General features: G+C 42.7%; 1 protein-coding gene across 43 annotated transcripts in view; it reads left to right on the plus strand.

Annotated features, from left to right (window-relative positions):
* Window positions 1–22,337, plus strand: part of MAP2 (microtubule associated protein 2) — a 233,372-nt gene extending 211,035 nt beyond the window's left edge. For 29 of the 43 annotated variants that reach the window (XM_077785165.1, XM_021532516.3, XM_021532517.3 and 26 more), the window contains 5 exons: window positions 557–900; window positions 15,271–15,363; window positions 16,841–16,922; window positions 17,405–17,517; window positions 18,153–22,337. In XM_077785165.1, coding sequence (XP_077641291.1) covers window positions 557–900; window positions 15,271–15,363; window positions 16,841–16,922; window positions 17,405–17,517; window positions 18,153–18,368 — 848 coding nt within the window. In that variant the 3' untranslated portion in view covers window positions 18,369–22,337. The remainder of the gene's footprint in view (window positions 1–556; window positions 901–15,270; window positions 15,364–16,840; window positions 16,923–17,404; window positions 17,518–18,152) is intronic. The other 14 variants (XM_021532536.3, XM_031505349.2, XM_031505350.2 and 11 more) reach the window with 1 other exon arrangement.
* The last annotated feature ends 1,141 nt before the right edge of the window (window positions 22,338–23,478 follow it).

A 23,478-nucleotide genomic window follows, 5' to 3' on the forward strand; every position in this document is an offset into this window, starting at 1 on the left:
AGCAATTGAATGTGAGGACATCTACCCATCGACACAACAGAGCTATAGCTTGTGCTCCATTTGAGTGCCCACCTGGGGTTCATCTGCACCAGCCAGGCACTCACTCAGCTTTTCATTTCAGGAATATCATCAGAATTTTTACTGCTTTATAGTTTATTGTCCAGATCCATTGAAATTGGCTGCATCAAGTCCCAAAGGTTGGATTCCAAGGATGCTTCTTGTCCTTTGCCCAAAATGGAAACAAATGTGATGATGTGCCTTGTTTGGGCAGCTTTGCAGAAAGCAGAGCTATTGTGGAAAGCACTCCTGTGTTACAGAATGGAGAGCTCAGTCACTCTGGGGGCATTCCCTCAACCTCTCATGGCAAGGTAATTCCTGGCAGCTTGATTAGCCAAGTAAGACACACAGAGGCCCATTCAAGCTGCTGTTCCAACAGTAGCAGTGCCATCTTAAGAGCTGTCTCACCTGGCACACAGGGATGCAGTTTTGGGAGTACAAAGGGAAGAAGAGCTGTACTTCTGTGGCTCTAAAGCTGTTTTTTTTTTCTTGAATGTAGGATCAGAGCCAATTCGTAGCAGAACGGGAAAAAGTGGAACTTCTACCCCCACTACTCCTGGCTCCACTGCCATCACTCCAGGGACACCACCAAGCTATGCCTCACGTACCCCAGGCACTCCCGGGACACCCAGTTACTCCAGAACTCCCCACACTCCTGGGACCCCCAAATCTGCAATTCTGGTACCTACTGAGAAGAAAGTTGCCATAATTCGCACTCCTCCTAAATCTCCAGCCACTCCAAAGCAGCTACGAGTTATTAATCAGCCTCTACCTGACCTCAAGAATGTCAGGTCCAAAATTGGGTCAACAGATAATATCAAATACCAGCCTAAAGGAGGGCAGGTAAGGATTCCACTCTTAATGTTCACCCATATGTTATTTACTCTCTTGTGTGCACCTTTGTGATAGGCGTGGGATAGGAGACATTTTGAGTTGCCTTGTACAGCTACTTCTGTTCTCCAAATCCCTTGTTTGTTTAAGTGATGTTAAATGGCAAAGAAGAAGACAATCTTCAGAAACTATCTTGCCACATGAAAATTAACAATGCCTGAGATCCATTAAAAAGTTTCAAACAGGACTTTGCACTCCATGCCATAGATACGTTTCTGCCTGAGTCATCAGTTGCTGCTTACTTAGTTTTTATCAGTACAAACAAGTAAGAGGTTTGTTTAAATCAAACCAGTTGAAAAGCAATCCATGTATATGTTAGCAGGATTACAGAGCACATTGCCTTTTCCTGTGCCATTTATATTACATGTATTGTGTTGGGTGAAGTTAATTACGGTTGCAGCCTCCAACCTGGTAAATGCCTCCCAGAGTAAAGATGGGGGAAGGGGCCAGTTACTACACTTAACTGGTTTTCTTACTCCTGGATTCAAATAAGCAGGAACAGGGTTTAAACTGTATAAACTGGAGGATGTATATAAGTGTAAACATAAGAATGTAAGGCGGATCAGCAATTTCTGTTCTCACAGAAAGAACAAGAATTCATCAGAAATTAGATGTCTTGATGTGATTAAGCCCTGAAAAAAGAGGTAATTTCATACCTTGCAGTTATGCAGTGAGGCACATTTTCATAAGCTTTGCTTTCAGCTAAAGACTGAACCTGTGTATAGGGTGATGAAATCAGAGGCTCTCAGAATGTTTTGGCTTGGAGGTGACTCTAAAGATCATCTAATTCTAGCCCACTCCCATGTGGCCTTGAGCAGTTCCAAGGATGGGGCATCAACCACTTCTCTGGGCAAACTGTGCCAGCGCCTCACCACCCTTACAGTCAAGAATTTCTTCCCAACGTCCCATCAAACTCTGCCCTCTGGCAATTTGAAGCCATTCCCCCTTATCCTGTGACTCCAGGCCCTTGTCTGAAGTCTCTTGGCAGCTCTCTTGGAGCCCCTTTAGGAACTGGATGGGACTCTAAGGAGTCCCCAAGGCCTTCTCTACTCCAGGCAGAACAATCTCAGCTCTCTCTGTCTTTGTAGCAGTGGTGCTCCAGCCCTCTAAGCATCTTCACGGCCCTCCTCTGGACTTGTTCCTGCAGGTCCATGTCCTTCCTATACTGGGGACAGAGTACTCCAGGGTGGGGTCATGAGAGCAGAGGGGCAGAATTCCCTTCCCAACCTGAGGATCATTTTTCTTTGGATGCAGCCCAGGACGTGGTTGGTTTCAGGGGTGCAGGTGTACACAGCTGGCTCTGGTCCAGCTCTCATCCACCAGCACCCCCAAGTCCTTGGCAGGGCTGCTCTCAATCCATGCTCTGTTCAGTTGTATTTGAGCTTGGGGTTACTTTGACCCACATCAAGGACCTTGCACTTGGCTTTGCTGAATCCCCTGTTATTACAGACAGAATTCACCACATTTTGGAAGGGGCAATAAAAATGGAGGCTTTCATGCTAAGCAGAATCTTTTGGAGACTGAGCGAAAGTCAGATAGGAAGTACCATAAATCTTGCTGAGGTTTAGTGCTTGTACCTTCCTCTTCAGAGTCTCTGCTTGATACTCTACAAAGCAGAGCTGGAAAAGTCTTCTCTCATTTTTGAGCAAAGCAGAAATGCTAACACAGATGACAGTAAAAGCCAAAATTATGTTCAAGCAATTTGTTTTTCTTCCCATTTGGAAGAATTGTTTATCTTAGAGGAAGCCATACATTCTGTTAATGTTTAAGGTGTTAAAAAACCAATAGTAACCTGGTAGATATTCTATGTGATTTAGCAGCAAAGAGGCAAGGAAAAGAACAAAGGAGGAAAAAGAACACAGCTTACCAATATCTATGCTAAAAATATGGACAACTCAGTCTTGTGGATGCAAACAATTATGTTGATGTATTTTCTGTAAAGAGTACCTGTGTATTTCATATTGATTCTAGACACAACCCTATGGTGAAAACACCCAGAGCCTTCAGCTTCCTTTTATTTCCTGAGTCACAGCAATGGCAACATGAGTGCTTTATGAAAGGTTCCTTTCTCAGCTGCTTCCAGGGACAGGATATCAGGGTCAATAACATGCTCCCCATTTGCTTGTCCTGAAAACAGAATATTCCAGAAATCTGGAATGTACAGTGTTTCCAGATCAGATACTTATATGTGTAGTATTAGTATTGGAAGTGATAGTGGAACTTAGAGAACAATGAGGTTTGCCTAATTCTGCCTTAGAAAGAAATAATAAATTGGATCAAAACATAACATTGCAGCCCTGTGCCTGCTATAGGTCTTCCAGGGAAAAGAACAGTGAGATATCTCTAAGGTGTTGATCCTGTTTTCGTGGTAAATAACAACATTCAGTGCTTTCCAGGATCTGCATAGTAGCCAGTTACTCATAAAGTCAAGGAGATAATGCCTGAGCAAAGGTACTTCTGCCTTTATTTTGAAGGCGTGATTATTTTGCATGGGAGCCCCACTGCATTTGCCATACTGTGCAGCAGATGTGGGTGTGCAGGGGCTCCAGCAGCACAAATTCACACTGCTTCTGGATTAGCATTCCTCATGCAAGCCCAGCTGTTGGACTTAGGGCCCAAAACCAGCACCATGGTACTCTGTCCCCCTCCTCTCTGTCACTCCCTCTGCACTGTAACAATTATACACGAACCAGGAGGCCACAGCAAATTGTGTTTCTTTGTAATCACTATGCCTAGACAGCTGAATTTCCTTATCAGCTCTAAAGAACTGCTCAGAGTCTTTGCTGAGCAGTGAAGGATGGCACAGCGTGGCATTTTACTGCTGTGGGCACTACAGGGGAAATCTGCTGGGTGAACAAAATGTCACTGAAGCTAAAGCATTTTTTAGTTCCAGTGATATGTAGCCACTGAGCTGTGGGTTGGGCAAAGAGAAGCTCACTAAATTTTTCCTTTATGTCTCCTTTATGCCATAGTTGCTCAGTCTAGACAAGAAGTTTTAGGATAATTATTTTCCAGTTTCTACAGTTGAACTTTATAGGCTCTGTGAGAGCAACACATGAAAGCTAATTTCATTTCCTTGTGTCTGCTCAGTTCTTTAATGTCTGGCAGCAGTATTACCCTGGCTGAAATGAGCTGTTATTTGCTATTTGCTTTTAGTGATGGTACATGAAACAAACAGAAAACTTCTTTATAGCCTGAACTGGAAGTGCTGAGAGCAGCAGCCACAGGAAAAACAAGCAGAGAAAAACCCAGTATATATCTGGGCAAGTTAGTACATAAACATATCATGCAAATCACTAAAGGAGTACAGATAGGCAGCCCAAAAGTGTCATTTCAAGACACACTATCCTTTTACCAGTGGTATGTTTGGACCTGGCACAAGGACTTCTCTTAACTTCGAGCTGTTCCAGAGAAAACTGCATTCTGAAACTGCCAAAGGCAGGGGTGCAAAACTGAAGAAGCTCTTGGGGATGTTTGAATGCTAAATAAATCAAGAAGTGCAGTGCTTCAGCCTGGAATTTTATCAAAAGCTCATCAGACAGCAGACTGATTTTCCTTCAGCTCTGACTTGCCAGCCACAGAAACAAAGAGGAGGAGAGAAATCATTCCACCTGATGGGGGTTGTGTGTGGTGTGTGAAGAGAGTGCTTTTAGGGGAAGAAATAAGCTGACTTTGCACTGCATTAAGCTCCTACTAGGAATAGATGGCTTGAAACATGATTTAATTGGTATTCTGCAGTGGGGAGAAATGAGGGCTTCTCTTGCTCTGTGATGCAGCCAGGAGGTGTTTGTCTGGTTTTCTCTTTATGGCTCAGTATGGTGAAATGGATCATTGCTGGCAAAGCTCAGAGGCAACTTGCTCATGGGTATGTCTGCTGGGCTTCAGATGGATTTTCACACTGCATCAGCTGGGGAGGAAATGCTGTGCTTTCAAAAGTAACCCATTTGCATCTGTTATTTCTCAGATAGCCCAAGGGAAGCACAGAGAGCTGGGAGAGGGTGTTGGAAATCTGTTTCAGATGCCAAGGCTGATTTTTTTATTTTATTTTTTTTTTAATTTTTTTTTTTTGTTATCCTTTTGAAATGCTGTTTATGGGTGTGGTTGGTACCATATCAGAATGCACAGAAGTGCACTAGTTGAGTCTTTTCATTCATGGCAAGGCAGAATATTTATAATGCTTCATGGGCCAGCAACCAAGGATAAAACTAACCCAGATTTCTCTTAATTTTCTCTTAAAATGTATACCTAAAATCTCAGCCACAGGCAAGAACTTCAGTGGATGTGAAGCAGCAGCGCATCATCAAAGTGAATGGAGCTGCAAAGACTAGAATTACATGCATAAGCTTTAAAATACCACTAATTATAGTGAGAGACAGGCGCCTTGTAGGGAGTAAGATGACACATAGAAAAATGAAATCTCTAAGCTGTGCTGACGAATGAAATGTTCCTTGAAGGTTTTTAGGAAGATTTTCACCATCTTCCCTAAATTGTAGAAAACAAAGTGCAATTAGTAATGAGTCAGAAAATTTGAACAAATTGATGATACCACTATTCAGTAGATGCTTTCCAAAAACCACAGAAATGCTTGCAAGGAGAATGGGCTTGTGCATTAGGTGATAAAATAGACTGGCACTGGTAAGACATCTCAGAGGTTGGCAGAGGAAGAGGCTTGAATGGGTATCTTTTGTTAGCTTCAAAATCAGTTCAGATTGATGTTGAATTGATTTTTTTTTTTTTTTTGCCTTGTCTTTTACATATTCTCTGTGTTCTTTACACATAAATTTTGTCTTGGTTTGAAAAGACAGGTATCTACTAAGGAAGGCAGGAGCCTCTCTTGAAATGGAAAATATAAACTCCTTCCCTCTGAATTACTATAATTTTGAAATTAAGGGGCTCCCGAGCAAAGATATGGGAGTAGGAATAAGAGTTCTTTATTAGGAAAAATAAAAATGCATTAATACAAAAAAAACCCCACTAACAGAATAGGATTTGGCACCCTGTGGGTCAGGGTGGTGGCAGCAGCCCCATCCCAGGGTGGCTCAGCCCTCCTGCAGTGCCAGCTGTGCTTCTGCTGGAGCAGGATCCTGCACAAGGGGGGAGTTTTCCTCTGGAGCTGCAGGGCTGGGCGAGATGGGCCTGGGCTCCTCTGGGCATGCAGTGGGCAAAGGCTGCTGTGGGGGTTCCAAAAGTGAGATTATATCCAGGTAGGAATGCTTGGCTCCTCCCTCTGGGCAGAGAATTTCCCACTAGGATGATGGAATTTTCTCAGCCATGCAGGGACACTCACTGGCCATGAACAGAAGAGATCTCTTGGATAGAGGATTGGCTGTGGAAGAGATAAAGAAACCTGCCCCTCCTGGTTTTAACAGGTGGCCCAATTAACAGAAGAAACTGCCCCACCTGGTTCTAGCAGATGGCCATAGAATACACACCCCAGCCACATCATCCATTTCCAGCCTAAGACAATTTGTAGCTTTGTATCCTATTATTGTATTTGTAGCCTATCTCCAGTACTTTTCCTGACCCTGCCTGATAAGCAGAAAGACAAAACACATTCTAAAGGTTCCAAGCTGGGGGTCTGAGGGTCCTATCCTATATTGGTTCTTCCTGGGAACCAAAGTTGAGACCAGCTCTTTGAGACATATTTTTATAAACAGTTTAGTCCCTATCTAGAGGAGGGGGAATTTGAAAAGGAGTTGAACTGGGGGGATTACCTCACCAACTATGCTTTTAATTGGGGATTCTTGTCAGAAATGCTAATTTGTAAAACTTATTAAAATGTATACACTTTATGCAGTGTGTGCATCTTTGACATTTTCCACCTGACGAATTTTGCATATAAGGATTGTGAATATAAGGATCCATAGAAAGGTAACCCCTTTTTATCACGCTAACTGTGTCTGGCTCATGATTTTAGGACTAGTGAAAATGCATCAGGACGGCAGGAGAGATTCCCCCCCAACACACACCCCAGACCCCCATCATCATGATTTACAACCCTGCGTGCAGAGATGAGAGGGCTTCTGGCAAGTTCCCTGCCTCAGTGTCAGGGTGCAGTCAGTACAGACACAGACTGGTCTGGTTGGTGCACCAGAGCTGAGCACCTCCTGGAGAAAGGGAGGTCAGAAGTTCTCAGTTAAGTTCCCTTTGAGGTGGCATCTTATAATTCCTCCTCCTGCTGCTGTTTCACATGTCTTTGCACGACTTTATGGTCACTCATGACTGCCCAAAATCTGAAAGTCTGTAAGTTATATACTCTTGGTGCAATGGCTGCTGAGGAGTGTCTAGAAAGATAGTGGAGAGCAAGGCTTCACAAGAAGTGCAGTCTGAGCTGTTCCTCAATCCCACTCTCCTTGCAGCACATCATGTGCTTTTTCTCCATTGTAACAACATAGTTGAATCAAAACCATTTAAGCCCAAGTTAAGAGGATGTTCTTGCAAGGGCAATGATGAACATAAATGAGCTTATAAGGGCCAAACTCAGTGCCTTCCCCAGCCAGAAGCAAGTGAGGCAGCTGTACAGGGAGGTGTAGATTGACATGGAGCATGGCTGCTGCTCCACGGTGTAGCTGAGAGACTGGGAGGCAATTGTTTCCACACTGTTGGCGTCACTCATTGGAATAAGTTTGTGCATTTGTCAACTCAACAATTCAAAACTGTAAAATAAATTCATCTCTGTCAGTCTGTTTTTGTTTTCTCTGCACATTCCCAGGTCTGGGGATTTGCAAGACATTTGAAGGGATTTGTTCTGCACTGAAAATTACAAATTCACCGCTTGATAATTGCAGATCTATAAATGTGAAGAGAAATTAGGAGTTTCAGGTACACCTTCAAAACTCTGTCAGACCTCAAACCTGTAATTTTTAAATTTATGAAATTTAGAATTTTGGCTGAAAATTGCAGATTGGACAGAAATAACATCTTGCAGCTCCAGTATTCCAGCTGCACTTGTTTAAAGGAAGGCTTGCCTGAGTACAGTCTGTACAGTTAAGCCTTGAATTATTCTGGATAAAAAGCTAGATGTTCTTCCTGACTCATATTTTAGAAATATTAAGCAATCACTGCCAGCCTTTAACAAGTTTCAGAAGGGCTATTTGAGGAAAGGTGTTTAGTTGCTAGAAATGATCAGGGAATTAGGACAGAGTAACATCACTGCAGTACCTAACCCATCTGTAAAAAGTGCACCCTGCCTGTGAGGCAAACTGTGAACCACAATCAGGAGGCTCCCAAGCAGTCTCATGGGCTCTAGCCACTAAGAGAACTTCTACCCACTGCAGCAGCCATATGTGTCTGTCAGTTTTTTGTAGGCAGTGAGCAGCAGTGCCCTGGTTTCTGCCACTCAGATGTTCAGTCGAGGGCTGATGGTGCCACTTTCTGGAGGATTCACTATCTTTGCACCAACTACAGTTGGCATCTTAAGCAACCAGTTCCAACTCTTAGCTGGCTAACATTAGAAAAGTCAAATCCCAGCTATGATGGTGCCATGTGGTGTTGTTCTCTCATTAATAAGTATGGGGAGAAGCTGTATTTTTTTTTCCTAGAGTAGATTGAAATTACCAGGATGTAGATTCCTGTGAAACTCTGAGTTATCCCAGCAGCAAGCTCAGCAAAGGAGGTGTTTCCAGCTGAGCTCTAAGTAGCCTAAATTTTGAGAAATAAAATGAGAAAGGTTGTTGTTTTGGGAAAAATGTTTGGAGAATATGTAATCTGGATCAGAGCTGTTTCATCTTATAACGGTGTTCCATTTTGCATGAAAAGGTTAGAAAAAGTTTGTTTTGCTAGACAGGAAGGGCAGGAAAGAAAAGAATAGAAGGTTTTATATTGCAAATGTGGATTTGAACAATAAATAAATGCTAAGGGGCATATCTTCTGAATGTTGGGAAAGCCAGCTTGCATGAAGAGATGACTGCAAGATATTTTTGAACTTGAACTGAAAACCTAATTGTCTCCATTATGCTGGAGAAATTCTAGAGGTAGTGGCTCAAAACTCATCTCTTCTCAAAGACTTGAAAACTGATACCTGATGCTCAGCGCTTGATACTTGAAGCTAATATTACTCTTTCCATGAGTAGGAACCGTTGTGCCAAAAATTTAAGTAATGGATACTGAATTTTAGCAAAATCTGTTAATTTGGTTGTTATTGGGGTGATGTTATTGTTAAAGGGAGTACTAAACCAAGGATTTTGTGTTTTAGGTGAATTAATTACACTCCCAGGATTTTATAATTCGGTGTGAATCTTCAATACTTTTTTACAATTATTTTGATCAGCTCCTCAGCTTTAGTGAGGAGTGTGATTGCAGCATATGCTACAGTTCATCTGACAGGGATCTTGCACTTCCTTGATCTCTGTTAAATTCACCTGTTGACTATTGACTGTAAACTCTTTGGCATGGAAAATGGAAATTTAATTTTGTACTTCGAGCATAATTATGCAGACCCTCTAAGTATTTGTCCATAGGCCTTTCCTCCCCTGATTGGTAGGGACATGCCCTGTTCAGCATGGCTATCTTGTTAATTACTTTAGTACCGTGATGTGAGGGTAGGTATAAAGAAACTTGTCAATCAGGCACTCTTGTCCTGTGCAAGGATTCAAGACTTGGCTGATCACAATATTATCTGCTCAGTGTCTGCCTCTCAGTATGCTTTTAAAAGTCAGAAATGACTGTACCTTGCTCAACCTTTACTAACAGGGTGAGAATGGTACATTATTTTGCCTATGTCTAACACAGCCTTTTACTTTGAATATCACTGGCTTCTGGACTGGCAGCCTTGCTGGTGTGTGTATCCACTTATTCCAGGAGTGCAAAGGCTGAACATCATCACAAGCCCTGTCTGTAGGCGTGGAAAATCTGAGGCACAGTCTTTCTCTTCAAGGACTTTACTAGGCCAAATAAATACCCTCTGTCTCCCTTTCCTCTCCCTGTAGCCTCTGGCAGGAAAATGAAGATTAATATCATCTGTCCTTGGCAGCAGATAAATTTGGAAGCACTTTGAGCTCTCTCTTGATTCTAATCAGTTTTTAACCTTACTTCATGTATAAGATCAATTCTTGTCTCACTTAAATACCTGTTTTAACCTGGAGATCAAACACTGAAATAATGTCTAGTTCCTGGGATATAGCTTAGTCAAAGTGTTGTGGTAAATAGAAGGAATCTTTTCTTTTTGATAAGCTATTTGGAGTCTGGAAGCTTTTCCCAGTGTCACAGCTCGACAGCATGTTCAAACAGCAAGTAGAGCCAAACTAGAGTATTTTTAAATGCTTTAGGCAGTATTTGTGGCAGAGCCTCTCCGAGGCCCTAATTGCAAAGCATGGAGAACATAAGCCATCATTTCCTTGGAAGAAATATTCAGAGCCTGTAATATCATCAACATCACAATTTTTGTTCTTCAAATATCTGTTTCAATGTATGCCAGTGTAGTACGCCACAGAAGGGAAGCTGTTTATGGAGTCTGCCCAGATGTTGATAAGTTAGGGGCTTTTCCTCTTCTTGTGAAAAGCATCTGAACTGAATTATTCTAGGCAGCAATGGAATATAATTCTTTCTCTTGCATAAGCAGCTTTTGGACATTGGTGCTGTCTTTAGCAGTGAATTAAACTGCTAAACACAACTGAACTAAGTTCTCTTAGGAATTTCTCTGCCTTCCTCTCAGTATTTCTACAAATTCCTGCTCATCATGAACACAGTGGTGTAGTGCTGGCAGAGGACCTGCAAACTGTTGTACAGGGAGTCTTTGAAATCCAACTCATATTCTGGAGGCATATATCTGGCTGGAAAATTCACAAGTATTGTGTCTCGTAGCCTGTCTTCTTCTTGTGCCAGCAAGCTTAACCCAAAACTATTCCCTGTGCTCTAGTGTAGATGTTTCCCTTAGACCACAACCCCCAGCTGCTCTGATGGTCAGTCAGGCCACTGAAGGAGTAGGAAGGGAGCTAGCTAACTCTGCTGAGTGCAGAGCAATATATGCCTCATCTAAATCAATTCAGAAAAATACCTTCAATACTTGTTCCCCTTGCAGGCTGTGCATAAATGCTCCACATTGCCCTGAGCTCTCACAGGCAGCATTCCAGCTGCATGGGTGGGTGTTGGAGTGCACTCTCCCAGTCCTGCTGGGGACTCTCTGGAAGCAGTGGTAGCCACTGGGGCCATGCTGTGTGCATGTTGGCACACAGTCTGCTTGGGCTTCAGTTCTGGACCACTGCTCAGGAGTCATCAGAAGACAGAGTGAGGGGAAGGCCTGTCAGACTTCCAGGGCTTCAGACAGAAGCCAGTTTTCTCTTGGGCAATACGCTTTTGTGGCAAGAATAAACATTGCATTGTTTGTAAGGCTTTAATTTTCCACTGTGGTTTAATTACACAATTATGACAAGAGCTGAGGAACTCCAACTTTATCTTAATCCAAACACTGACTTCCAGGCCCTTTCCAGCATACCTGGGCAAGCCAGTATCACATCAAAAGAGAAGGTACCCACTTCATACTGGCAGGTCAGAACGTGGGTTACAAGGGACTCTGTCATTACATTATCATGTTGGGATTTCAAGAGAGTGTGAGTAGAAAGTAGTCCTGTTTATGCCACAGACTTTCATTTTGCCACACACAAAATGTTCCCTTTCCTGAATGAGAGCATGAGCAGGCTAGATCTTTCATTATTATAAGTTTCATTTAACTTTCAGCACAAGTGAAGTGCATATATGTGCATCCCTAGCACACCTCCACCCACACACAAGATGTACACACACATTTGGAACACAGAGAACCTTCCTGGTGAGTCACTGTGTTTGTGCTGCCTCAGTTGCAGGCAGCTGCATCATCTAATTCCTTTCATCAAATGCCATCGTGAAAGTTTGCCATTTTCTTGTAGCTGTGCTCCCTCACGTGGCAGTTCCAGAGCCTCCTTGCTCTGACAGCTAAAGATTTCCCTCCAGATGCCAGCTTCAAATGATTCATAGTCAGTTTACATTCTTTGTTTGCAAGCCAAAGTTTCTCTTTAGCCTAAATGGTTCCTGTCCCTTTCTGGTAAGCTCCCTCTCCTGATTACAATCTGATTCCTCAAACAAAACTCCTCCTGCAGTCACACTGGCTGGCTGGCAATCTCAGCCTTTCTCAGCTCATTTGGAACTTGCTGGACAATTTCAACCAATGCTGCTGGCAAGGGAGCAGTGGTGAGAAATACAGGTGGTCCCTCCACACGGTGATGGTTGTTGAGAGAGTATGGAACAGGGACTCAGCATCTAACACCATCATTGGGATAAAGGCAGTGAACTCAGCCCTTCTCCACAATCAGGGACAGCAAACACTTGGCTCATTGTGTATTAGCCTGTCTGCCCAGTCTAGCAGAAGTGGGAGAAAGCTTGGGACAAAATGCTGGCTGGAAGTGATAGGGCTTGCTGGAGTATACATGATGGATGAATTAAGTAAGCAGTTTAAGCCCTTACCTACAGGAAACAAAGCCCTGTTCATTTGTGGAATACTTAGTTATAGAGAATGGTTATGATTTAAATATGTGCAGGGATACTGATACATCCCAGGAAAGGGAGAAACAAAATATCAGGGAAACCTGAATCAGTTCAGTTCCTCCCTGTGCTAGATGAGCAGCAGAATGCATGCATGTCCCTCAGCTCTCTCCAGCCCTCAGCACAGGACAGAAATGATGCATTGGTCTCCTGCTGGCCCTGCCACACAGGGGGATATTTCACCCAGTGAGATGGAGAGATAATTGAGATGATTGGTTCTTTATATATCTGCTAGCTGGGTCCATGGGCCATGAGACTCATGAACTGTCAGACTTTTGAGTGCAAATCAGCCTTTAGGCACTTGATCAAAGGCACCCTCTCAACTTTTCACCTTGCTTTGGCTCCATTTTAAGCTACAGGCCCCCAGTGCAGAGGTCTTGCCATGACCTGTAAGTCAGCATTTTTGGAGCAGATGAATCCCTGTGGCCATAGCTGAGAAGTGCTGCTGATCCATCACTGAGAGATGTGCTCAGAAAGTGCCAGGAACACTTTCTTTCTGTTTTGCCCAGTTGTGTCTGGCCAGAAGCTCTCTGAGAACCAGATCTGAATACACATCTGATGTGTGTTTCTGTAACTGATGTGACATGTGTCTCATATAGTACATTTTTAAACAAATATTAGATTGAGAGAAAGCACAAGCATGAAATTCCAAAGGCATTTGCTTTCATGTTTTAGGGTACATTGGTTTATTTGGACAGATAAGCAGATGGGAGGGGGAAAGACAGAAATCAGTTTGACTATTGAAGATGCCCTTCTGAAGGTGACCTACCAGTTGTGTGGGGTTGGCTGCTGCTGTCATCACTGTTGTTGCTGAGTATGCCATCACACCAGATCTTTATCAGTTAAAGTGAGGTTTTTGCTTTAAACTAAAATATTTAAGTTAAAAATAATCTTAACATTCTTGATTTAGTTGTTATATGCAATAAGAAAGATCCATGGAACAGCTTGCTATGAAGACTTCTTCATATTAGCTGCAAATAGTGACCCTCTGAATATTTCTTCTGAGAGTTTACTGGATTTAAGTTCAGGGTGCATTCAAGTACCAGAGGATTCAACTCACTGTCTAAATGTGCTGTTATCCCACTGCAGCAGCCAAGAGCTGCAAAACCTGATGCCCCTGTAAGAGGGCAAATAGTATTTTCCTAATCTGGGGAGGAGAGACACAGGGAGTGATTTATCTCAGATTTATCAGGGAACCTGGGGCAGTTTGGGGACCTGAAGACAGGAAGCAGAACCTTCACAGGCGTTTGCTTCCTCCCACTGACTGCTTCAGCTGCTTTGGTGCTGCTTTGTGCTCCCAAAGTGGCGAGAAGCTGCAGTAAGGAACCTCAGTGTACCATGGTCAGTGTGCATTTCCCTCTGTCTGAACTTGTAGGTTTACCTACAACAGTAGCCAACAGGGCTGTGCTAAGTAATCTACCAGTGAAGGCTCTATAATTGCCATTTAGCAAAATACATAGTAACCCAGATTCTCTGGCTTTCTGTACAGGAAAGAGTTTGATTTCTTATTATATATTAATACATAAAAATAAAATCCAATGTTGATTTCATACAATCCAATAAAGATTTCATATTTAACCCAGAGAAAGAATATACTACATGGGTGTCACTCTGATGCAAAGAATGCAGGTGCAGCCTTGGATAGAAAAACCTTTTCACCCACCTGAAAACTCTTATTACTGATAAGCACAACCCCTGCTCTTGCTCAGAAATAAAGCTGAAAATGATATTAGTCAGGTGTGCACCCAGTTGTCCCTGCACTAGCCATTGCCATGCAGCTGCACATCATTCCCTGGTACAATTATTACAATTATTTGTACAATTATTGGTGGCACCTGAGTTCTGCCAAGTAGAGGAGCTGCTTTGTCATGGGGTCAAGCACAGGACAGCACAGCCTGCCCTTGACAGAGTTTGCCTCCAGGCACTGTCCAATGCCTGCAGTGGCTAAAGTAACATATTAAAAATGTGGATTCCTGGCATGTGGAAGGGAGGCTGGCATCATCAAGAGAAAAGCAAAAATCTTACCTTGTTGTATGAAGAGACTAAGAGCACAGGGGAGAAGCACAGTACTGCTAGCACTAGAAGGTAATTGTGCCCAAATCTTGTACACCAGATTTCTGGCAGGCACCAGAAATCACAAAGTAGTGATTGTAGCTCTAGGTTTCCAGATGCTGTTGTTTTCTGTTTTGCCCTGTAGTAGATGGCAGTAAAGAGAGGGAGCAGTACAGAACTCTGATTAGTTTAAGTAATTTTGTTGCTCCCCTTTCATGGCATGCTGAGGTCTGTTTTATGGATGTAGCTGCTGTTACAGCTGTATGGCAGAAAGTGGGTTAAGATACTTCAGAATTTCAGCCTGTGCTGGCTGGATCTGGGATTTTCTGCATCAATGACTGGCGTGCTGAGCTGTGGGGAGGTGGGTTCCCATCTTCTTATGACCAGTTCAGCAGAAATACTGAACATCACTCAATAGACCCTAGGACAGGCTGTCCTAAGACTAGGCCCAGTCCAAGCAAGCATGGAGTTCTTTAAACTTTTCAGGGAAAAGCCACCTCTCATACATCCCAGTATAGAGCTGTACCCTTTGTATTTCACCACCACTTTGTGAGGTAGAAAAAGAGCAGCGCAATATATTTACAGATGCTGTGTGAGCATACAAAGCACAGATATTGACAGGGTTTATTTTCTCACATTTCAAAACAAGTGTCAGAAGGAGTCACTGTAGGAGGCAAATTACCCTGGTTTCCTTGTCCTGCACCCCCAACTGAGTGTGTGTATGGTATGTAGTAAGTTGCCTCCAATTCCTTTTAGGTTAGGATTTTAAACAAGAAGATCGATTTTAGCGATATTCAGTCCCGGTGTGGTTCCAGAGATAACATCAAACATTCTGCAGGGGGAGGAAATGTAAGTAATGTGGACACCCTGTGAACAGGCACTTCCACTGTGGTGAAGCACCTCACACAGGCAGAACCCTCTGTCTCCCTTCCTCTGAGCACTGCTTTCCTTCTTGCTGCTGTTTCACATTCAGTTTGACTACCACGTCTGCTAGTCAAGTGAGCCCTGTGTATGCAGTGGTGGCCTCCTGATCTTATCCCACAGAGCACAACACATTTTCAGAACTTGTACAGGGAAAGGAAATGATAAAAGAAGGGTTATCTCTAAATGCCCAAGTGAAAGTCAGTGGTTCAGTGCCTTTCTTTCATGGGAGCAGCCCAAGAAAGTAATTTCCAGAAAGAGAGTGCAGCTCACAGTGGGACTCCAGCCTCCCCGTTGGGCATTTTGTATGCATCAGTCCTTCCTCAGCTAACCTTTCAATTATGTGCATTCAGCAGAGGGGAAGAAGGAAAATAAAACAGAAGGGCAAAGAAAGCTTGGAGAAGAGAGGGTGTGATGAGCCAGCATGCTGAGTGCTGATGTCACAGTATTATTCCAGTATAAGAAACTGAGGTGGCCCAGAGTTTGACCAGACACCTGCTGGTTTTATTGGGCACACTGGAACAGCTTAAGGTGGCTATGACTGTCCTGATGGGAATGATCACCTCTCAGATGGGAAGAGCTGATGGTGTGGGCATGCCTGATCCAGGCAGGGTCAATAGAGCAGCCAGTGCTGGCCTAAGTCACGGTGGTGTGGTGAGCAAGCCAGTGGCATTGCAGTTACCCTGGAGCTCCTGGCTGGCCTGGAGGGCTGTGCCTCCTTGGGGCTGCCAGCTCAGTGCCTTGGCTGTGGGCTGCATCTTGGAGCTATTTGGGAGTGCAGGCAAGACGGGAGTGTCACTCTGTGGCTGTTCCCAGGCTCAGCACGGCCATGGCAAGGTGGTAGCAGGAGGAAGGAGGGTGCCTGACCTGCTGCTCTCCAGTGAGCACTGAGCCAGCTGGCTGAACCTCAGCCTGCTCAGGTACAGCTGCAGAAGGCACATGCATAGATTTCTCAGACTCTCCATAGTGGACTGACAGGAAATGCATACCATATTTAGATGCAGAAAATACAAAACAGATGGTAGAGAAAAAAGCAGCTACCAAATTATTCTAGTTGCCAGGATGCATAATTGAGACTGAAGTAAATGGGATGGATCCTGCTGTGTGCAGGGCTTTAGAGCACCTACCCTGAAAGGAGGAGGCTCAGAAACATTTTAGAAAGAACACACAAGCTGACCTCCTTTATCCTCCTCTTCATTTTGCTAATAGTAAAGCTTAACCCAGCTCTGTCATCTCCCTAGGTGGGAGGTTTCCTCCTTTGTGGCATGGTCTGTTTTCTACTAACCATTTCTCCTTTTCCAGTGGTTTGTAGAGGCCTCTCACTCTTTCTCTGCAGTGCTTGGCTTTTTATTTATTTATTTTATTCTCTTCATTCCTGTAATTTTTGTATGTGCACTTTTGACAGGTACAAATTGTAACCAAGAAGATTGACTTGAGTCATGTGACTTCCAAGTGTGGCTCACTCAAGAATATCCACCACAAACCAGGTACTGTAGGAATTTATGGGTTATGGGACAAAGCAAGGACCTAATAGTATTATTTGAACTCAAAGTCATGGATGATACCATTTTTCTTTACAGTCAAAGAGAAAAATAAATACTCTTTAGTAGTAATAGTGCATTAAACTACTTAACTGAATATATACAGACATAAAGGCATAAGGCCACCTAGTTTAGAGAGGTGATAAAAAAATAGCGCCAAAGGATGGTGGTCTGGTATAAGATTGAAATACAGGCTGAAGTCTGAAATACTTAAGCATGTGCTTAAATCCCATGAAAACCTGTAGGACCTACTTACAGTTTAAATATATGTTGAAGATTTTATATTTTACTGAACATGTAGAGCATTATTCTCCAAAACCATTAGATCTCAGCTAAAAGGGAAGTAATGCAAGTGCACTCGTGCTTCAGGTCACACTTCCTCCTGCACCATTTCAACTTCCTAATCTGTGTTTTCTTTTCCTCTGTAGGAGGTGGGCGTGTGAAAATTGAGAGTGTGAAACTGGATTTCAAAGAAAAAGCTCAGGCTAAAGTTGGTTCACTGGAAAATGCTCACCATGTACCTGGTGGTGGTAACGTCAAGGTAAATGAACAGCTGCCAGAAAAGGCTCCCACTGTGCCCCTGGCCCAGTGAAATTACTAAAGCTGTAAATTCAGTGATGGCTCTGAGTTATGTAGGAAACATCTGTCTGTCCTCTTTCAAGCACACTCATACACCAATTTGTTCCCTTTGAAATTTAGAATGACCAATCTTGCATTCACATCTAAGCTGAGAGTGAAATGTCATGTAGTTTGTGCACTGTTTTTCCCCTAAAGATAAACCTTGTTTGGGACTGAGGGACAGCACAGGTATGAGCTGAGATGAGGACTCCATTGTGAAACAGGAGGAAAACATCCTGAAAGTAAGATCAATCCCACAAATATTTGAAAATACAGATTTTGAAAACAAATCATAGTGCCCATATAATGCTTCTGAAATTTGTACAGCTAGGAACTTCTCTTTAAAGCATCCATCAGAGACAGAAATGGTAAGAGAATGTAGCATAGTATGCCAGTAGCTATTAGGCAAGGTGAAAAATTCAATTTTCTAAGGAGCAAAGAAGCTTTGATCCTTCTAATAGTTTTTAAAAGTAAGCAAAATTATGCCCAAATGATGATCTAAAATGAGATAATTTAGTGAATATATAACGTGTGAAATTCTTTATTTTCCTGGAGCAGATTGACAGCCAGAAGCTAAACTTCAGAGAGCACGCCAAGGCCCGTGTTGATCACGGGGCTGAGATCATCACGCAGTCACCAGGCAGGTCCAGCATGGCCTCGCCACGCAGACTCAGCAACGTCTCATCCTCTGGAAGCATCAACCTGCTTGAATCACCCCAGCTTGCTACCCTGGCTGAAGATGTCACAGCAGCCCTTGCCAAGCAGGGGTTATGAATTTGCTCATTTTGCGTTGTATGAAGTAATAATATTTAGGCATGAGCTCTTGGCAGGAATGGGCTCAGAGCAGGTGTTACGTTCATTCTTTACCATGTCTAAAACTAAGTTACATCCCAAGACTTGTAGTTACCATACAGTTAAAAAAAAAAAAAAAAAAAAAAACAGAAAAAAAAAATAAATTCCATAGATGCAGAAATTGGCCTGACCTCCATTTATAACAGGAAGACACTGGCTTTATATGGGTATACAGCGGTATGTTACATTGGACAATTATTGTTGCTCTGCTCTGTCTTGCATGGAGTACTGTAGTATGATAAAAATGCATTTTTACCTTTCATGTGCCTGAAGGCCATCCACCTCTTTCTGAAGAGCCTTGTTAATATCCCAAGTTGCTCATTTCACAGTTCTTTTGATAGATGGGGAAATAAAAAAGAAAAGTCGCCCATTGTAAGTTATTACAAGTTAAATTAACAGTCTGCTTACCAGAAGGAAGGGCATATAGGGAAATTGAAATGTAATTAAAAAAAAAAAAAAAGTTACTTTGTATAAATGAGTAGAACAAAAGTTGAATTAAGTTATTAACATTTTTTGAACCTGGTTAATTATGTCAGTGTATAGCTGAAAAGCCAATAAATTATTTAAATAATAACTAAAAATACTAGCTGAAAACATCTGAATCGTGCTTTGGGAAGTGACGTAAAAAAGCTGCTGAAAGCGAGCACTCATACCCCAACAGACTTGTGTCTGATTAGAAAAGTTGGTTAAGCAGCTAGATTTGTGTGCATACCACCAGTTTCACATTCTTTCCATCTGTTTGATACAGTATTATAGCTATATATATTTCTCTGTGGCCATTTGTGATACGCCCTCCTCATATACTTGAATATTCTACTTCTTTATTCACAGTATCTGTGTCTCTTGCACCCTTTGGTGTTGCAATTTTAGGTATGTAAAAGTAGATGTTAGCAGGGGCTTTTTTCCCTATTCATAAGAATACATTAAAAAAAGATGAAAATTGTAGCATGAAGTTGCTTTCTGTAACAACTAAAAGCCGTGACCCTGTTTTAGTGACAGATGCAAGTCTATTCTGTAATGCTAGAAAAAGGATTCCTTCCTTCTTCTCTTCCCTCCCTTTCTTCACAAAGGAATGATTTTTGTGGGGTCCAGATGTTTGTAAAAGAGTCTCCAAAGAAGGCTGAGTTTGGACTATGGATTTTTTAAAAATCCACAATAGTTTGGTTCTTTCTTTTGTTCTTTCTCTCTTTTCTCTCTCTCATTCTCCCTTTCTCTCTCTTTCTTCCTTTATTTCCTTTCTTTCCTTTCTCTTTCCCTCCCTTCCTTCCTCATCTTTTTTTTTTTTCATTCCCATAGTAACAATGAATGTTTGATTTATTATTTTTCTTTTGCTAAAGTTGAAACACAGAAAAAAAGATGTTGTTTCCACTCCTTTAGTGATGTCTCCCATGTACACACTCAGCCACTCAGGTAACAGTGATAATCATAGTAGAGATGCCTGTAAATTACAATACATGAATAAATAAAAATGAGCTCCCTAGACTGGTTGTCATAGTGATTCATCAGCTAAATAGGGAATCTTAAAATCTGAGCAAAGTGGGATTATATTGACTATAAAAAATATAAGAAAAAGTGTGCAGGAAAGATAAAAGGCAGATACACAACCAATTCTAGTGGAGTTACCTGAGAGAGCACTGGTGATGGGGATGATCCTCAGCAGCACATCATCACCTGCTGATGCCCTATGTACATGAGACATTAAGAATGACCAGTTTACATTCTTGCAGATTGTTTTATCTATTCCTTTTGAAACCTCATAACTGAACTTTGCACTGTCAGTTGAGCTATACTTGATATATGTATCAGGTTAATGATGTGTTTTGGAAATTTTTGATCTGTTCTTTTTCCTTCTTAATTTTTATGTGTGTGTGTGTGTGTGTTGGGGTTTGGTCTGAAAAGACTCACAGAGATTTTTATGTCTGTGGAGATTCTAAAAATTAATGGCACAGGATTCCCCATCATTACATTCGGGTAGTAATGCAGTTACTGGACAGTAAATACTCAGTGGACCAAAGTGGGGTTTTGGCTAAGCTGCTACAGCAGTACCACCACAAAATAAAGTGGTTAAATCTCTCCAACTTTTACTGAATAAGAACTTCTGACAGCCCCACACATGACATTTCTGCTGTGCAAAAAGCTTTTTCACACAATAAAGTAACTAACACTGTTTGTAAGTCAGTTGTTTCATACAAAGGACAGTGATTTTAGAACCATCCCAAGTGCAATTGGAGGATTCTGATTTCTGCCTTGTATTTGTTACACTTCTGCTTAAAGAACTCACGTGGAAACAGTGTCAAGTGAGGTGCATTAAAATCTTCTTCCCATGTTTTCAGAAAAACAACAAACAGAAAGGAAAACTGACAGTATTTGTATCACATTGCTCTGATTATGCTATCAATTAATATGAATTAGCCTTGCAGTGGTTTTTCTTTCTATGCCTTTTGCCAGTGTAGGAGAAAAGCTATGGTACTACTGAACCTCTCTCTGAACCCAAGCAGCATCTCATGGGAACAGTGTTAACCTGAGACTCAAGTGTTTTTTTTATTCTGCTTTTAAAATTGGCATAATCTAGAAAATAAGGCTTAGTTAATCCACCTATGAGTCCAAAGCTAGAGTGTGTAACACACCAAGTCATTTATTTCATGCATTAAAATGAGCTTTCTTGTTTTGACTGAAGCAAAGACCTTCGTAATCGTTATCATCCTTCCATAGAAAGAATCCTAGAATGCTGTGGAGTTAGATGAAAAGAAATTAAGAGTTTTGTGCTTTTGAATAATAATTAAAAAAAAAAGTTATGTTACATGACTCTAGATGTTCACTGAAAAGCTCATATTAATCTTAACTTTCTCAAGAAGAGTGTTCGTTTTAAAAACAACAGTTTGTAAATATGTAATGCCCACTAAAGAAGATAGAGCCAGCTTCCTGGAAACTGCATCTGTTATGTTTCTTTTTCACAGGCATGTTGAGCCAGCAGGTTTGTTGGGTGCCTGAGACCCAATTGTGTAACAAAGCAGAGGTAATCCAGACAAAAGGAATGGTGAAACCTTGTTTGGGTACCTAGGGGAGCACCCCAAATTCAATAATCCATCAGGTTGTAGAGATGAGAGAGTGCTTCTGCCTCATCTGCAGAGTTTTCTTTCTATGTAACCACAAGCTGAAACAAATCAAAGTTGATCATACCTCTGTCCAGCAAGAGTAAAGGAAAAACTAAACCTGATGAGGAAAATTATGGGCCCACAAGGGCAATATATATTTTCACTGTACAGCAGTAAATGGAATTAATCATTCAGCCCTCTGCTATGGTACAGTAGTAACCTCATCATGACTGCTCACACGTCTAAGTTTGCCTAAATACATGACTCAAAGGGAGTCAAAAGGCAGCCTGTGTTGACTACCACATGAGCAGAAGTTTTTTCCATGCTGGACTAAATACTGTTTGAAACCCAAGTGTATGTCCCTTCAAAGGCAAATGCCATGAAGAGTAGATCACATTAGCTGTGAAAATCAGTGCTGGTAGATTTCTAGCCTAGGTGTCTGTGAGTTCACTCACTAGTCAGATTGCTAAAGCAACTCCCTCTGCAACTCCAGCAATTCCCACTGCAGGAAGGTAAATTAGTTTCACACTGGGAAAAGTCAAGTGTATAAAAGCCACTTCAACTTTAGCAAAGAGAAAAAGCCAACAAGTAAACAATGCTGTATGCTGGGATATCAAGGAGTACAGTCTGCTGTTACAAACCTGTGTTTTTTCTGATAATTCTAGAGCCTGTTACCATAAAAGAGGCATTTCTTGAATGGCTGGTGGTAGGTAGTTCATGTTTTTCAATCCGATTTGCAATTGTATTTGTTGCTGTATAGTGATTGTTTTGCAAAATAAACTCGCTTGTCATCTAATTGTATGTGTTAGCTTCCTATGTTTGTGATCCAGCTCCTCCTGAATCCAAACCCTGCACAACGTGCAGTACTGCCCTCAGTCTGCCCCAGAGCAGTCACAGCAGATCCAGTTGTATTGTTCAGCCAATCCCTTCCACTTTTATACAAAAGGATCAATTTTTATGGCTGGCATCCTCTTCTGCGGATCAGTATCTCCCTGCTGGGTGCAAATTTCTTCTCTGAGAAGGTGATTAGACATTGGAACTGGCTGCCAGGTGGAGTCACTGTCCCTGAAGGGGTTTAAGGACAGTCTGGAAGTAGCACTGAGTGCCATGGCCTGGTTGACAAGGCGGTGTTGGTTCATCGTGTTGGTTGGACTCGATGATCTCAGAGGTCTCGAGATGATCTTCCAACCAAACCAGCCCTGTGATTCTGTGGTCAGGACCTGTGCACCCGTGATCCAGGCCCCCGGATCAGGGACCTCTGGGGGTGCCGTGCAGCAACACCCTGCACAGAGCAGCGGAGCCTGGGCGCAGTGACCCCTCAGCGCCGTGAAGTGCGGCCGCACACCGGCCCTCAGGGCCCTTGTACGCCAGGGAAATGGTGAAATGGTGGCCCTGGGCCGCCCATGTGGCACAACCACACACCGGCCCGCAGGCTCCTTGAACACCAGGGAAATGGTGAAATGGTGGCCCTGGACTGCCCATGTGGCACAGCCTCCTCTGCCCGCCCTGCAGATCCCCTCAGCTGGCTGGACACAGCAGGAGCACGTGGACAGTGCCAGGGTGGTGAAGGTGACAGGAGATGGGTGTTGGGGGTGAGCTTTTGGGTCCATCTTGGTAACGAACAGGAACAGTGCAGACTTTGAGGGGTGTTTGGAGTGTGTCATCGTGGATCCATGGTGGATGCTCAGTCAGTCCCAGCCTGAACTCAGGCTGAGGGGAGTGTGGCTCTGTGCTCTGGGTGGAACAGAGAAATCATAGATGGGTTTGGAAGGGACCTGAAAGCTCATCTCATTCCACCCCCTGCCACGGGAAGGGACACCTTCCACTAGACTGGCTTCCACCAAGTCCTGTCCAACTTGGCCTTGAACATTTCCAGGGATGAGGCAGCCACAGCTTCTCTGGGCAGCATTCTGCTGAGAGTACTGCTGCTGCTCTGG

This window comes from Lonchura striata, chromosome 8, assembly GCF_046129695.1.
Source record: "Lonchura striata isolate bLonStr1 chromosome 8, bLonStr1.mat, whole genome shotgun sequence".
Classification (NCBI taxonomy): Eukaryota; Metazoa; Chordata; class Aves; order Passeriformes; family Estrildidae; genus Lonchura; species Lonchura striata.